The following is an 18,049-nucleotide window of genomic DNA, read 5'->3' on the forward strand; positions in this document are numbered from 1 at the left end:
CAATCACCTGAACAACCCTGTAATATAAGCTGGGAATTATATTTTAGCATTTTAGTATGTTGTTCATTTAAGTTGTTCATGAGCTACAATATGCCTCCTATCCATAATTTATGGGCCTTGATACCCAGCATGTGTTCATTAAAGCAAAAAGAACCCCAAAACCTAATCTCACTCTAAAACAACAAAAAAGTGGATTTAGGCCTATACCAATAGGTACATGTGACATGGTACATGTGGCATGGTATACAGATGAAAGTCTGCATAGACTAAAGGAACTCTGCTTTAAATTCTCAACTGCAGATGTTTGCTAGAATCCATTCCTAATTTTTCAACAAGCTGGGGGCAAAAACGTTCTCTTAAAGAATAACAAAGAGACACAGATGATTTCAGATGCATTGCAGTGAGGTGTTTTGACTCCTCACAGGGGAAAGTTACTTGGAGTTTCACTCAGGTGGAATTTTGAAATGTTTAGATATTTGCATAATTTGAAGAAAAATAATTTAAGAATCACAGGCTGTCAGGGATTGGAAGGGACCTGGAAAGCTCATCCAGTGCAATCCCCTCATGGAGCAGGAACACCCAGAGGAGGTTACACAGGAAGGTGTCCAGGCGGGTTGGAATGTCTACAGAGAAGGAGACTCCACAACCTCCCTGGGCAGCCTGGTCCAGTGTTCTGTTACCCTTACTGAGAAGAAGTTTCTTCTCATATTTAAGTGGAACCTCCTGTGTTCAGTTTATACGCATTGCCCCTTGTCCTACCATTGGTTGTCACCGAGAAGAGCCTGGCTCCATCCTCCTGACACTCACCCCTTATATATTTATAAACATTAATAAGGTCACCCCTCAGTCTCCTCTTGTCCAGCTCCAGAGCCCCAGCTCCCTCAGCCTTTCCTCACACGGGAGATGCTCCACTCCCTTCAGCATCTTCATTGCCCTGTGCTGGACTCTCTCCAGCAGTTCCCTGTCCTGCTGGAACTGAGGGGCCACAACTGGACACAATATTCCAGGTGTGGTCTCCCCAGGGCAGAGCACAGGGGCAGGAGAACCTCTCTGACCTACTGACCACCCCCCTTCTAACCCACCCCAGGTACCATTGGCCTTCCTGGCCACAAGGGCCCAGTGCTGGCTCATGGTCATCCTGCTGTCCACCAGGACCCCCAGGTCCCTTTCCCCTACGCTGCTCTCTAATAGGTCATTCCCCAACTTATACTGGAACCTGGGGTTGTTCCTGCCCAGATGACAGACTCTACACTTGCCCCTGTTATATTTCATTAAATTTCTCCCCGCCCAACTCTCCAGCCTGTCCAGGTCTCTGGATGGCAGCACAGCCTCTGGCGTGTCAGCCACTGCTCCCAGCTTGGTGTCATCAGCAAACTTGCTGACAGTCACTCTATTCCCTCGTCCAAATCATTGATGAATATGTTGAATAATATAGGCCCCAGTACTGCCCCCTGAGGCACTGCACTAGATACAGGCCTCCCACTGGACTCTGCCCGAAAAAAGACGACAAACAAACAAACAACCAAACCACAATACCGTCGCATTCTCCAGGGTGTTATGGCACCCTCCATGAGACCTACAGGCTCCAGCCTCTGCAGAGATATGGTCCAGGGTTCTAAAATAACTTTATATTATTAGATGAAGTTGACTTGAGCCAGCTACATTGGCAGCATTTTTCCAGCTTTCAGTGGTTAAATAGAAGTAGTGTGATGCAAAAAAAATACTAGCAGGTAGTAGTATATTCCTCTTCTGCTAAATAAAATATTAATTGTTTAAAAGCAATTATTACTAAGCATCTGTGATGAAAAACAAACAACTGGAAGTGTTAAGTTTCACAAATGAAAGTTGAGGATCAATAACGGATTTTAAAATGCATGGCTGCAGGCAACTGGAGGAAGAAACACATGTATATTGTGCATGCTTTAATTAGTTCACTGGTGTTTTGAACGGATGCCTAAATATTTTACGTGTGTTGTGGCTTTTTTTCCCTGCAGCCCTGTCATAAATTCAGCAGTGTATTTAGCAGATCAGCACATCAACTTCAGATCTTTGACACCAGCCAAGCAGTCTGAACCAATTAATCTGAAAGCCTCCAAAAGCATGGATCTGGGTAAGAAGGGCTGGGGTGGCATGGGGGTCAGCTTTTTAACCCATCTTCACCATCCCTGGTTCTTGCTTTTGTTTCTTAAAACACAACCATCAGGCAGTAAGTTCTGCAGAGGAGCTGCAGTGGTGGGGACAGTGCTCTGCCTCCTGTAGCATCTCATTGCAAGTACCCCTTTTATTGAAGCTGATGAAAGGTTTTTTGGTGTTTTTTTTTTTTTTTTTCTTCTTAAAGGCCATTCTATCCACTGTATTGAAATCTTACCTGAGGAGAAGAGGGTGCTTTTGTCAAAATGAGCAGAAAGAATTGCTGTACAGGTTTTATATATCTAAAGAATACAGCAAAACAGCCATAACAAAAGTCATTTTCCTATAGAATATAAATGATTGGCAAAGTACACTGGACAAAAGCTAACTTTCCTATGGCAAGTTGTGTATGGCAACCAAAGTGTATTGGATCTTTATAAGTGCTCGAAGAGTGGTGAGGTTCTGGTCCTCCACCCAACAGCGCTGTGCAGAAAATCTTGCAGGGTGGGTGAAGCAGAAAGTAAATAGTTCTGTCAGTGCTGGGGAAGCGTCTGCAGGTGGATGATTGAACGGTTATTGCAGTTAAAAACTGAGTCATATTTAATGAGAGTTGAAGGAAAATTCACAAAGTTCTTAAGCCTCAAAGAAAGCCAAATGAGCTTTTCTTTTTTATTTTAATTCTTCTTTGCGGTACATGTTCTTTATCTGTTATTTTCAAATTCAAGTGTTGATGGAGTAATTTTGAGACCTACCATTAGGACGCCTGTAATCATAGATTTGTATGTTGGATCACACTTTGTACACCGTTAACAGAAAATGATTGTTTTCATATATAGTTTCAAGGTAGTTTTTTGGTGATGCTGACTATTTTTTCCTGAAATGCTGTAGATTGATCTTAGTTTTTGTACTGTTGATTTTTATTGTGGTCTTGATATTTTAATGTAACATAAAATGATAATGAACAGAATTGGAGTCTAGGAGGAGAGCTCTGAGGCCCTACAAAACATGATTTAGGTGCAGCTTCTTTCCTTTTAAAACCAAGTTATCTAATGCCTAATTATAAGAATACAAGGGCATGGGTTAGATAATGGCATCACCATCAGAAGGATCATCAAAGGCAAATAACATAATGTTAAACATGACAAACCCAAGAATCCAGATCTTGGTAGGGACTGTGAACCTTACAGGAAAATAGTAAGCTCATTAAGTTAGGGAGGTAATTAAATTGTGTAGTTAGGGTCTTTCTGGCTTTGATGAGGGTTGATGTACCCAGAAGAAGCAAATCTGTTAAGTAAAGACTAGCCTATAATTACATAGATTCACAATGGAAACCCGTTTAACACTGAATAATATGGGGAAATAAGAATACGTGATCAAAAAGCTTTTGGCCATGCTAACGCGTTGCATCTATTTGTCATTGTCACTCTGCAGATCAAATCTTGCAATGAAAGCCTCTTGGCACATGCAGCACAAGCTGTAGGTTATTTGCCAGAGGGGTAGGAGCGGTTTAGTTTCTTGATTCTTGGTGTATTTCTGTCTTGTTGTTAGGACAGCAGGACAGGAGCATGAGCCACCAGTACCTGGGTGTTTAGGCAGGGATTTCTGCTGCCCTGCAAGTGCCAAGAGTCCTCGGAACCGGCACAAATTGTAAATGCTAAATTAATGAATAGCATGAATCTGAAAAGTGCGTTGTCTGGAGTTGGTGTATTTGAAGAACTCAAGTTATTTGCACATGAGTTAGTTTTTGCTTTAATCTGCTTTAAGGAAATAAAATAAAAATCGGTGACACGTATGAGTTACTGAGTTACTGTTGTAGAAATTAAGAAATAAAATACAAAAAGGCAAGTGTAGCGGTACTGTGATAACTTCTTTGGTTTTAGAGGCACGGGCAGAATCCTGCCTTCTGCATACAGGCGTCCTTTGCAAAGTGTGTGGAAGCAGGGAGACTGCTTTGCTGCTTTAGCATCCATCATTTACAAAGTGGGCAAAGGCTTCTGAAAACTTACAGCTTTATTCCGAGTAACAGGGTACGGGTTAGTTCCATAGCAGCTCTAAGTCCTTATGTTCTTCCCTGCTCCTGTGTTGAGATAATGGCAGCACTTTCTGGATCACTGGCAGAGTTCATAGCCTGTGTCTTATGTGTCTTTGCCTTGTCTACTTATGTTTTGAACTGGTAGTGCCAAAAGAGCACAGCCACCCCTTTCTTTCTGCTAATCCTGGCACCTGACACATCCCCTCATTCACATAATTTTGGTGTGTTTTAGAGATGAATATGTTCGCAAAGAAAAGATTCTTCTTATACCGTGATTTCAAGAATTTGTGTAGGGCCAGCCTAAGCCTGACTTAGAGTGCAGGCCTGTGCTGACTAAAGCGGGACTGCGTGCCAACTTTGGACTTGTGCTCGTAGCTTAGTGTTAAAAATAAGTAAAACAAATTCAGAAATGCTAGAAATTGAATGTTATGTTGTCCTTCTGACTTAAGTGGTACAGATTTTGAGACCTAACAGCAGATTCAAAATGAAGAAGAAATCGGTGGCTTCTATACAAGTCGTAGAAAGGATGATTTTCCTTTTCCTTTAACAACCTTCTGTACACTCACATTTTTCCCTACTGTCTAGAGAAGAATTTCTATGTAGTGATTCATTAGAATCTATTTTCAGTAGTGTTTTTTATTTCTTTTAACTGTATTAAAAAGGTAATTTTTATGGAGAAGAAGTGGGTATATGATTTTTTTTTTTTTATGTTGTATTGGAAGTTGAAAATCTCTGTGCTCTAAGAAAAAGGAAGGAAATAATGCTTATTATTATTTACCTCCAATACCCTTATTTTCCAGAAATCTTTATGCACAGGAGTGACTTATTCTATGCATAAATGTACCGTAAAAACTACAACCATGGGAATTGCATTCAAACACGTGAAAATATGGCTTGTCTTAACCTGAAGCAACATGAACTTGAATCATATGTGTATATAGCAATTTTGTTATGTATCAATTCAAACAAAGTACTGTGTAGATTTATATTTGAGGATGCTGGTATAATAATCCATGACCGCTATCCCAAAATACTGCTCAGCTCACCCTTCTTTTCCTCATAAAAAGCAAAACCCAATAGATTTTAACTGATTAGAGTGTGAAACAAATTGAAATGTCTGTACTTGATTTTAAATATGAGTCAAATCTTCTTATACTCAGAGTCCCTTAACTTTAGGGCATATTTATTAAAGGTATCAACCAACTTATGTATTTAGGAATCATTAGCAAGTGAATGCATAAGGTGTAAGGTATGGAGTATTCTGCAAGGAATCCAATATTTAATGAAATGCAAATTTCTTTGCTAGTGAAAAGATGTATTTGATTACAGTTCATATTTTTAAAACACCTTGAAACAAAGACAAACCAGTGTTTCACACCAGAAGGATTTCTAAAATGCAATCAAGATGCTGTGAGCTGTTTTCTGCTTTTGTGGTTTTCTCTGAACCAGATTATTCTGGTTCCAAGTGTAATTTTGGATATTGAAATAGATATCACAAAACGTAACCAAATGAGGACCAGGCAGAGCTAATGGGGGTTACTCTTCAATCTAAACAAGGTTTTGGTTCAGATGCAATTAAAAGAACACATTTTGGGAGGTCACCAGTGAGAGTTAAAGTATTAGTGGGACAAAAAGTGGTTTGTTATTTTAAAATTATTATTTTGTTACCTGTGTTGTATGTACAGAATACATTTGTCCAGTTGCCGTGGGCGGAAACCAACTTCAGAATTGCATTTAGGAGCCAGTTAAGTTCATTAGTACACTAATGAGGAAATGGAGAAGGTGGCGGCTCAGAATTCTATCGGACTTTTCAATGTTTTTGAATTTAACTAAAATTTAACAAATCATCTCTTGAAGAGAAGGACTTTTCAAACCCCAAAATGTCACCGGTTTAGGAGAAACTGTATCGCTTATGGCTGTGATTGTCTTTGGGGTCAAGAGCCAGGAGTAACTTGTTAGTTCTGTCAGATGAGGTGTGTGTTTTCTGCAGGATAAATTTTTAGAAATGACCACAACGTCGTTTTCTTAGTTTAAATGACTTTCAGATTTCAGTTTGTAAGATCTGTAAGTAGGGAATGAAACAAAATGATTTTTTAAGTGATAGGGCCACTGTGAGTTGAATTGCAGTGAGACTGAGTTGGGATTATTCTGTATAAAAAGAAAGGCCAATTCCGTTACTCAGTTTCACAATCTGCGTTGGTGCCGTTGAGGGGAATGTGGACTGTGGCATAAAGGCAGAAGTGGGCAGGAGAACATATCAACCTTTTGAACCCATTTTGTCGAATTCTCCTCAGATTCAAGGAACGGCAACACATGCTTGAGGTGGGAGCTTCTTACCCTGCTTTAGTGTACGTTTGAAATCAGTTGATCTGTGAATGCACTTAGATTATTAAAGTGTTAGAGGGAGAAAATAGCAATTAAGTTAATGTATAGCTAGTATGAGAAAGAAAGTACTGATGATAATGAAGTAACTTTTAAGAACACTTTGTCTTAGATCTGTTCCCTATCAAGCAGTGGATGACAGATGAGATGAGGAACTTGTGGTTTAACCCAAGAAGCGTTAATGACGTGCGGGAGATGTGTGGCGGGGGCTTGGATCAGTTTAGCCTGGTACAGTCACTTTGGAACAGAGGTGAGAGAGGATTAGAGAAGACAACAGAAGTGTAAAAAAAGCCGCGATGGCCTCAATTAGCGGCGTAACCCTAAAGAATGAGTAGGTGTTTGCCAGTCGAAGAAAGTGAAGAAATTTATATCTTGCTGGCTGGGAAATTGTAAAACAATGTTATTTTCTATGATGAAAATCCTTTGATTTAAAGGTAAATGCATCCACTGTCCAGCATCAGCTGTACTGCTGGTTCTTCAGCAAGAAGTAGCAGAACAGTGACTGCCAGCTGAGGCATTTTCATTCTCAAGTGCTGACACACAAGATATATCCCTTGGGGACCTTCTCTGAATTCAACTGCATTGAAATATTAAATCAGTTCTAACAAAATTGTTCTGAAAAATCTAATTAGAGAAAACGCTTTTATAGGCGAGAAAAAGAATCCAGAATCTTGGTTTGGATGTGATTTATTCCTGTCTTTGAATGTGCTGAACAAGGCATCCCAGGCATTGTGTTAGATGCCATTTTGGAAAAGATTTATGGTTTTTACCGCATCGGGATAATTTATCCTTAGCTCTTGTGTAAGCTTTTTGGTAGTCTCGCTACCTTTCAGCTTTGAAGTGACCAAGAATCTCTCCAGGACTCATAATCCTTCAAGAATGAGCCACTCGTCGGTGAGCGGGTGACCCCAGCACAACCCTTATGGGAAGTTTCGCTGTCACTAGAAGGGAGAAGAGGGAGAATTACTGAAGGGAAATACTTTCAGACAGTGCAATTCTACCCTTCCTAATCCACACTTTTTATTGCTCCTGTAGATTTTAGTATAAAGGCCTTTGGTCTTTGCATGCGGTACCGCAGGGCAAACCCAGAGCAGCACCAGCGTTTTCTAAGTGGTGGTTGGGAGCCAACATTTGACACCATTTCTCTGAGTGATTTGTGCTGCTCCTAGATGGGGAAACGCTTCACCAGGAAAATAGAAGTGGCAGGAGAATTATGTTATTGGCACTATCACTGACTAAAATTAATTGATGATGCAGAGCTTTCATAATGATGAAAGGAAAAGGATACAGTTCATCACAAAAAACCAGAAACTGATTTGTAGCTTTGCTTTATTTTCATGTGTTTATACCATAGAAACCAATGGATACCAAAAAACATCTTTTGTATATGTGGTTTGGGAATACAGCCTTCGTTAATTAACGCATAATAAAAAATTTATATCGGACTTCCCGTAGACTAATCAAGATATCAGGAAATTTATTTTCGAGGAAATTCTTTGATGTTTTGGTCTCTCTTCTTCTTATTTCTCATTAATTGTAATTTTACCCCTTGTTTGCTTCCTTTCCGAGCGCAGAACTGCAGCTGGCCTTCAAAGGTACGTGTCAGTTTGTCCAGCAGAAAGTAACTTGCACGCGTTTACAAGATGTTAAGTAGCTCTTAGTCAATGTGCAAAACGGATCCTTCACCCTGGATCTTCGGAATAGTAGGGGGGAAAAATAACATAATGGCACAGCAATTGCACTTAGTAAAAGGAGGGAAATCGGTTATTGCAACTGGCAGCAGCATTGATTTGTGTTTCTCAGCACCGCAGTTGGGCTGTAGTTTGAGCTTTAAGTAAAGCTGGACTGTGTTTTGACACCAATGTTGAGGCAGTACGGAAGGCTTGTTGTGTACTAAACCATGGAAAATCGCACCATTCAAATGAAATGGCTACACTGGGTATCCTGAGGAGGGCATGGAAGTGCGGGAGATGGATGTTACGTGCAAGGACATGGATGCATCGTTGGGGGCTTTTACTGTTGTGGAACAATGCTACTTATTTCCGTAAAGCAAAACAGTACTCCAGAATATTACTGTAGGAAATCCTAATAAATCTGATTATTCATGGCGTAGAGATTTGGGGTATGTGCAATTAATTGTACTTGTTGGCATAGTTTTTAAATTATCAGTTATTTGCTATCAGCTGGAAAGATTTATTTATTTCATCTTTCACAATCTGTGGTCTTGCTAGTCCCCCAAATGTCCATGCTTGTATTAAATAGCTCTAGAACTTCTGTCACTTGGTTTCAGCAACAAGTTTGAGCACTGACAATGAATACCTGACCGGCTTCTGTGGTGAAAATGGATTCCTAAATTACAGATGGTACTTTAAAAGAGCTGCTGGTGTGTTTTATACTGACAAACATTAATAACTTCATGAACTAACAGCCCCTGGAGTTCCCGGGACATTTCAAAATGTGAAGTGTTTGATTGACTTACAAGTTAAAGTGAAGCTTCTTTTTTATCAATGTATTTTACTCCCTTGCATTGATCCTTCTCAGATGGACGTTTGAGTTTTGTGTTTATAGTCCCCAAATTTAGGTGGTTTCATTTTTTTGAAGTGTTTTACATTAACAATTCTAGCTCAAGAATACAGGGTATTTCTAGTGTCCTCAGAAAAATAGCTACAGTTAAGATTTTATTGCAAATGTTGTGCTGATATATTCCAGCCTGGCACTTCACGTTCCCAAGTGGGATCCTCTTGAGCTGAATTTTTTCGTAGTTAGTTGCAATGTAATTACTTTTTGATGTTGCGATGTAAAAATAACACAGAATTTATTTTTCCTTGGGTTTCAAGAGCAGGCCGTATTTTTTTGCTGTGTAAAATCTTCCAGGTGCCTTCCTGCAAAGATAGGTTAACACTGGGAGAAAATAAATTTCCCCTTAGGTCTTGTTTTTTGCAAAAGGCGAGGAAGATAGCCAGAGAAATCCTATTTTTGTCATAACAGAGGGATTGTGTGAGTTTTGAACACCTTGCAGAGCGGTGTTTTCAAATGCTGTTTTGTAGAGCAGGACATCTTACGTGCTTCCTAAATGAAACCTTCAGTTACAAAGCTTCCAGCTTTGGCCTACAAAATATTCATGTCCTGTTGGCCTTTTCTTTCTTTCCTGTCATCTTTTCCTTGGAAACAAAGGCAGGAATAGAATTATTTTCCAGTGGCCTCATCTGTGCCATTCCTGTTCAGTCTAATGAAACATGGCCAGCCTAGAAGTTGCTGCCTTAGCATAATACCCCATGAAATGAACATTACCCCATGAAGGGATACACGTATTTAGCTCAAACTTCAATATAAAACTTCAGTTTTTGCATTTTCCATTATTTTGTGTGTGCACGCTTGAACTCATAATGCTAACCTTGTATTCTGATAACGTGATTTTTCATTTTCTAATCATTTTGTGCTTCATTTTTCCCTCCAGTATAAAAATCTAATTTTTGTGTGTGAAGCCGGTCTGTAAAGTATGATTAAGTTAAATGGATTTAGCTCTTTTAATAATGTAAAACTTAGTTGCAGGCAAACCGAGTCATAAGCATTGTTTTAAAAAATGCTGTGAACCTTAGTATCTGTTTTTTTTTTAAGCTCCTATGTACTGTAACATAACCTACTCTAAGTATTAATAATTATCATACATTATAGTGGTTGCCATTAGTGACTGCTATAATTAAGGTTGCAAATCAGTTTCCCATTATAATCCCTTGTTTTCACACAATCATAACTTGTCAAAACACTAACGTTTGGGATTAAAGTTTTTCATGGTTGTGCTGCTTAGAACCAAATTTGAGGGGAGGAGGGAGGAAAAGGAGTTTAAACCATCTTCATAGCAAATCCCTGCCTGGTCACTGTGTGTTATAGGATCAAACCGCATAGCAAGGAGGTAAATAGTTGTCATTTCCAGGGACTAGAAAAGCCTAGAAGAAAGCTTAAAGGACAGGCATATTCTGTTTTGCAGTATCCGCTTGCGTAAGTTCCCTTTTATAGTATTTTGGGTACGACGTGACATTTTATCATATAAAGAGATCAGGTTTTAAGGCAGAATATGAGGGAGTGCTTGGGCAGGCAGAGTTGAAGGATAAGCTTTCAACCGTAACCTTCATTTCCTGTGCTTGTTTTATCATCCCTAACATGACATTAGCAACATTTCTTTGCATAGGATTCATTTTAAGAAATGGTGATTGGTTCTTCCCCTCAGCCCTCTGGGAGAGTGTTTTAATTAGTTTCTTGAGATATATGATAATAAACTGAAGTACAATTGCCGAATAAATAGTACAATTTTTGTTACATTTAGAATTTGCTCCTCCACTAGTCTGTCTGCAAACGGTTGCTACTGTAAACATCTTTCTTTATAAGATGTCGTGAAATACTACGCAGGTTTTTACAGGTAAAATAAAATAAGTCATAACATAGGAAAAACCATAAAGATCAGTTTTTGGGAGCCCTCGTCTGCAGAGGGTCCTGTGAGTCAACGAGATGTCTTGCAGATGGGAATCTTTCCACATCTGGATTCTTTTTACCCGTTGAGCTCTTTGATCTGAAAACGTTACAGCTCTCCTATGCCCCGTGATTTGTCTGGCAAGATGAGTTATTTCCAAATGCAATTGCTCTTCTGACAACTCAGTTTCGAGCGTGTAAGTGCCGAGGTCCTGATCTGTAACCCACGAGGACGGCAGGTAGTCCTTTTATTGGTTTCACTGGGCTTTGATTCAGATATGTGGGCTTTGAAGCACCCCACGTGCATTAGCTAAAAAAAGGCTTTTTACAAACAATTATAATTTAAAGATTTAGGATGCTGTGTGTCTGAAATCATTTGACAGGATTTCAAAGGCTTGTTAATTTAAATACGTTTCTGATCTCTGTGTCTTTTCTTTTATTCCTCCAGTGGCAGATGAAAGCAAAGTTGGTTTATTGGCCGGACACAAATCGGGTAAGCCGTTCGCCTGTTTTGGAGGACAAATCAGCAGCTTGAAAGTACTATGGGCAGTTAATGAAATGAGCTTACAGAAACCGTGGTGGCTAAAAGAGTTGCAAATGAAGCCGTTACTGTGTCTGCGCTGACTCCAGGTTGTACAGTGATGAATTGGGGGCTGTTCTTTGGGCAGTGGATGGAGCTGAGACGTTTGCAGGAAGAGCTGTAACTTTTTGGTGCAGATGTTGTGAGCTGAAGATCCCCTTTCAAATAAGGGCAAGTGCGCTGTGTCTCGTGGAGTGTGGCGGCTTAATACGCATTTTGAAAAATAGAAATATTTCTTGCTTTTTCTCTTTACTCTGACTTCCACTTCCATTACCAGGAATATTGAAGATAACACTAAAAAAATTCTACAGTTAAAAAAAGTCAAAGCTTTTCCTTTCATTGTGCTTGTGCAGAAGAAATAATGCATTTTTTTCTTAAACTTTTCAGGCCATAGTAAGAAAAACATTTAGTCCATATTGCTGTTGTTACTATACCTGGTTACCAAATGAGTTGCACAAAGCATGAGGCAGTGCTGTGCAACTTGCAGTTCCTGTATTGTAAGAACTTCCAAGCAAATGTCACCTAAGATTGTGATTTTTCACAAGTCACGGAGGAGCTGACATAAGAAACCTTCAACTTTCTAGAAAACTCCAGTTATTCAGCAGCCTCTTCTGATGTTGGAAAACCCTGAAGTTTGAGGCTGCCCCTTTGTACGGTGCCTTTTTCCACTCCTTTGACAGAACTAAAAAGCTGAATTCATGTAAAGGAAGGTCAGCTCTGAGATTCCTGCTTGTTTATGGTATTCCTTCTCCGTGCAGCTGGGTGTCCTCCTTCAGTTCTCTACTGTGGATGTTCCTTATCTGAAGACCCTTTCCTGAACTTAGGAGACAAATTCTTCTTCAATTTTTCTGGCATCTTTCCTAAGTCTGTGAACTTCTTGGTTTCTCTTTCTGGATCAGGGGGTAGTTCATACGTCTTGTAATGTTATCACTCCTGGGGAGAAGAAATTCTTTCAATGTTTTGTTTTGGGAATGTGAAAGCTTCAAAGAAATCATCTTGTCAGCTTGAAGAAGCGAGGAGTGTTGCCCTTGAGATTTTGCCTGTGCAGAAAAATTACTACAAACATTGCAACATCATGCAATTTTCCAAAGATCAGTGGAATTCGCTGCTATCAAAGAATATTGGAAGGAAACCTGGTGAGATCTTAACTCTTTTGCAATCTGTTATTATAGGTACGTTAAGCTTTATAGTAGCACTTTTAGCAGCATTTGATCTTTCTTCTGTGCACTTCTTCAGATTCTTCGAAACAGGGGCTTTGAAAATTCTTCTATTTGAAGAAACCTACAAATTTTATATGAAAATGGGGACCTGTGCTTATTGAACTATCGCTTGTTTGCTTTACTTGTCCTTCACAGACGTCTTACATGTACCCAGGATCTTTTTCCTTGACTAAAATATGTGGTCAACAGATGACCTAAGGAATAGATACAAAGGTCCTACAGCTTGTTTCTTTTTTACCCCTTCAGAATAAAAGGAGCTAGATAACTTTGGAGAAGGTTGGAGTGTAAAGGATTTTTCTTGATTCTGTCCACTTTACTCTTCAGTTACTGTTGAAAAATCCTCTATGTTCCATTTCCTAACTCTTCATAAATAGAAATCAAGCAGCAGTTTCATTTTTCTCATTGTTCCAGTCAAATATTTATGTTAAAGGTTCATTCAAGAACATAGCATTCTTTGTCTCTGGTCCCTTTTTCCTATATGCTTTTTGGAATTCTGTATCATCTATGCATCTTGCTGGCATTCAGTCGCATCACACGACATTTGTTTTAACATTGTTCATTGTGCTGCCATCCTCTAGGTACCTTTTTTAGGAACATGCTGAGGGAGACGTTGCAGCTTCTTGTGCTGGGAGCAAAACACTGATATTTTCTCATTACAGAATGAAGAGTTTCCATCCTATTCTAGACCTCAGGAAATTAAACATATTTCTCTACAGAATTAATTATCAGCTGCTAACAATCCGTGCAATTATCCCGTCTCTCCTTCAATACAACTTTTTCTCTGAAATACTCAGTTGAGTAATTCTCTCTAGGGAAATATCCTTGCTGTTCCTTCTGGGGCAGTGGCTCTTCAAGCATTTAGTCTCAGCTTTTGGTATAGCTACTGTATCCCTCGCATGTTCCATGTTACCGAGCAGCAGCAGGAGTTAGTAGTGTGTATTCATTTCCAAAAGCTCCATCACCGTTCTGCAGAAGACCAAGGCATTAGAAGGATCTGTAGCTGTAGCCCCATCTCTCTGTCTTTCTATATATTGCACCCACAAACACCAGTTCCTTTATTTTATTTTCCTTAGGAAGTAGATTTGATTTTTTAGAAGCATTTTTAGAGGGTTTTTTTTTTTTTTTTTTTCTGAAATGCTTCTTTTTGTATTGTGATTTACTGCTTAGAACACTTTTAGTATGTATTGACTGTCTGCCGAGGTCTCTGCTGACACAGCTCTTTCGGATGATGCAGTGCTGGAGAAAACCTGATGAGTCTTTCTTTATGAGCTCTGACATATTAATTAGCAAAATGGGCAAAAAAAGCTTTCCTATTTTTATTTTAATGTCACTAGACCATACTTTTGGCTGGGGTTGTGTTTCAAGACAGCTTTGAGATGAGATGAAGATCTTATTTTCTTGCTGGCTGCTCTGTGAGGAATATGTGACTGGGCTGTGGGTTAGTACTGGCAACACTGAATGATACAGGGGTAGCTCTCTAACCAAGCTGAACTTGAATTAATTCTACATGGCATGAGATAGGATTAGGACCTGAGTAGGAAAAAGCCCACTGGGATAGTTTCTAGGATGCTTCTGCCCCTTACTGTTAATTTTGCTGACAGTGTGGATACCAGGTTCAACCTGTGAGTATTACTAGTGTTCTGGGAAGAAGGCTTGAAGAGGCAGGTGTACAGCTGAATCCTACAAGGTCAGGGCTGTACTGAGGTCTGAATGCCGACGTGTCTGGTAGATCTCCAGTTTGTACTGATTTGGGGTTAAACTGGGATTCAGGTTGGCACTGGAGATCGTTTGGAACAAGGCAGGTTAAAGGTCTTGGTGTATCTCTGTATCCTCTGGTGCCAGAACATTAAAAAAATTTTACTGAGATTTCATTAAGGCTAGGATAAGGATCAAGGTTATGGTTTAGGACTCAGGAGTGGTTGAAAAGTTAGGCCCATTGGTAGATTTTATATGACCCACTGGAATAGGGTATGGAAATTGCAACAGATGAAGCCACTTCCTCACCATCAGGAAAGGCTCTCCAGCCTGCTGCGGAAGCCATGGGTGCATCGGTAGCTGAAAGAAGTCTACAAGATGCCAAGGTTGCATCCACACCAGTGTAAGCTGAGTGTCCCCTTTCATGCTGAGCCTCTGCTGTAAGATGGCTACAGGTTCCCTCAGAAGCTGTGCCTGGCATGTTCTAATTCCTCAACCACTTCTAGGAAGTGTTTGTGGGAGCAGAAGAACTGTTATAACACTTTATAGTGTAGAAGATTACATTCTGGTAAGCTCATGTGCCCAGCTACTGCTAAATTTGCAAATATAAACATAACTTGTGACTTGAAGAACTCAGGTTAGTTTTTTTCCAGGGACAAGACAGGAACTGGTGCAAGGAGAATCCAGTGTGTTAATGTTTGTTCTGGTGAAAGTGGAAATAAGGGCTAGGCCGAGCTTATTGCTGCTGCAATTTGAGTTCAGACTTGCACGGACAACACTGGAGAACATTTCTTAAGGTTTTTTTGTTTGGTTGTGGTTTTTTAAACTGGAAGAATCATGCAAAGGTTGAGCTATTGTAACACCAGCACAATCCAGTACCTGTGCATGCTTATGTGGCACAAAAGGCTTTCTGTTAATCGAGGATCTTGTTGGGGGTTAATAGTGGGGTTAGGAAGGACTGCAGAACGCTTAGTGGATGCTGCTGGGCTTGTTTGAGAATGAGACCGGTGCCGCTGTAGCATGTTTGGCTTCTTTTTTTGCTTTTGATTTGCAGGTTATGTCAAGGAGGTGTGTAGGGAAGTGGTGTTCTCTTTGTATCATGCCAGATCTCATAATTCTATCAAACAAGCCTTCTCACTGCTGTAGATGTCATTAAAGCTGAGCTTTTTAAAGGGGGCATTGGGTTTAGTGCTGAGTTCATAAGGATTTATATAGTAACTAGATCTACAGTCAAAAAGCCCCATGTAAATGGCTGAGCTGCCTGGCTTGTCCAAACAAGGACCTTGCCACTGTCTAACTGAAAGCATGTGCCATACAGAATCTGACACTTGTCTTGGCATTTGTGAGAGGAGAAAAAGGTTGATCTCAGTTCATTTTATTTCTCTTTGATAATAAGAATGTAATACTTGGCCGTGTCAATCATTCTCGCAAGCACAAAGAGGAATTGCCTACTCTGCAGGCTGCAGTGTACATTGGCAATACCACTGTAACCCAGCCCAACCTGTGGATCTTGGCCTGGGTTCTGGGGGCGAGCAAACCATGGCAGAACTGGCAGCCGTGCAGCATCATTTTCCTTTCGTTTAGACACTGGTGTTATTTCAGTTTGAGTGACACAAAACCAAATGCAAGCATCTTTGTACGATGCTTCAATACACCGCATGACCTGTGCCTCTTTAGCCTTTGAATCATTAAGCTACGGGTTAAGTTTGATGCTTTATTGCTGGGAATATTTTTGCAAGATTTTCATTCTTTTCCCTTCACTTTGTGCTTCTCTCCATGGATGATTCTTTTGTTGTGGTGGTGTTACTATTATCATCAACTTTGGTTATGATTCTCCAAGCAAAATGTTATTTTGACCATATAGTTGCAAATAAATTGTTGTCATCCAAGAATCTGTATCTTGGATTATATGATATATGATATATATAGATATATGATATATATGTGATATATATATTATATATATATACACACACATACATAATTATATGAGATATATATATATATATATATGATATACATGCAGCTAAGAAACAAAAAACAAGATTCCTTTTTCCTGCAGGTCACTTACAGAAATCATTTTCTTCTATACTGAAGTTTGCTAAGGTCTAAAGTCAAAGATGTTACTATTATATTGTTGGGTTTATTGGAATTTCTAGTCCAGAAGTTAAAACGCTTGGCTTTCATTCAGTCTCTGCCTACTGTTGTGATCTTTTGTTGGTTGTTTTTCTCTTTTTAACACGTGTAATGGTTTCCATGTTACATATTGTTCTAACGGTTGGTTAGAGTGTTGTCTAACACTGCCTAGTTGCACAAGAACCAACCTGTGCTGTGCCCAAGATTATTTCATGTCTTAGTGGTGAAAGGAATCTGTAGGAATAAACCCGGAGCCTCCAGCTTTCATGAGCAGACTCTTAAGAGCTAGTGTTGAGAAAAACGCTCTTTTGATTTCATCTGGTATTTAGAGCGCTGAATATCAAGTATAACTGGTTAGTTGGAAAAGCTTTCATTTGTCTGTTGGAACTTCATGTATTTTAACCCGTCTGAGATAGGAAAGTGTATTAAAACAAACACCTTGTTCTTTCTTTTTGCAAGAGAAGCTCAAACTGGACATTCCAGATATTGATTATTTTTAAGGGAGTATTAAAAATGGGGCCAGTGCAACAATCTCTGCCCTGGCCTCTTCTCCCCCAGTTGTATGTGTTTTCTGCTGTAGAAACTGGATTTTTCACTGACTAAGGAAAAAGAAGACCAGGCACTTATCAGTCCTGTGCTTCAGACAATTATTCTAAATTAACAGAACTTGCTGTATTGTTGAATTTGAGTGAAAAGCAATTTGTTCATCAAAACCTCTTTGGAATGCCAGGCTGGCAGTCTCTCCCTTCCCCGTGCCTGCCAGGCCTGCGAGGCTGATCCCCAGCTCTCCTATAGAACCCAGTTAGAGGTGGTTCTTCTCTGTGCAGAGAAACACTCTCTCATTTTTACTCTGAGAAGCATCACTTCATGCCCCCAGTAACTCACCAGCTGTAACTATTCCTTTGACAGCTTCTTTTTTCTTGGTTTTGAAGACTTTATTAGCTGTGTGATGATGATTGTCGTGACCCCTTTTTTGTTAGGTCCTGAGAAAGTCATCTGTTGGTAAAACCCCCTCGCTTGAGGGTGTGGTTTGATGTTACCACACTGATCTGAAAGCTCGCTGCTGCCAAAAGGGGCAGCCTCGGTCCCCACACCTCCTACCCACAGCTGCCTGCTTCCCATTACTGCTTGTATTCCAGTCCCACAGCTTCGCTGGTGACATGGTGTAGAGCTGAACCAGCCGAAAACTCCAGCGAGACAGACAGAAGTGAATAGTGCTGGGTTTAAGACAAGCTTGCATGACAGTGGAAGGGAAACTCAGCAACTGGAGACAGCTGTCTATTAAATCACCTTATCAAACCATACCCTTATTAAATTCAGATGGCAAACATTGATTTATTTTCTTTATTTTTTTAAGACTATTTTATTTGCCATATATTAAATTACTTTCCCAGTGGCAGGAGCAGG

The 18,049-nt window shown here is 39.8% G+C and overlaps 1 protein-coding gene across 2 annotated transcripts in view; it reads left to right on the top strand.

The window, feature by feature from the left end:
* PARD3B (par-3 family cell polarity regulator beta) overlaps window positions 1-18,049 on the top strand; it is a 358,048-nt gene that overhangs the window by 187,998 nt on the left and 152,001 nt on the right. Inside the window, exons 15-16 of one of the 2 annotated variants that reach the window (XM_082056631.1) lie at window positions 1,995-2,110; window positions 11,460-11,504. In XM_082056631.1, the coding sequence (XP_081912757.1) occupies window positions 1,995-2,110; window positions 11,460-11,504 (161 nt within the window). The remainder of the gene's footprint in view (window positions 1-1,994; window positions 2,111-11,459; window positions 11,505-18,049) is intronic. The other variant, XM_082056632.1, reaches the window with a different exon arrangement.

This window comes from Streptopelia decaocto (genome assembly GCF_964273445.1).
Source record: "Streptopelia decaocto genome assembly, chromosome: 6".
NCBI classification, from domain to species: Eukaryota; Metazoa; Chordata; class Aves; order Columbiformes; family Columbidae; genus Streptopelia; species Streptopelia decaocto.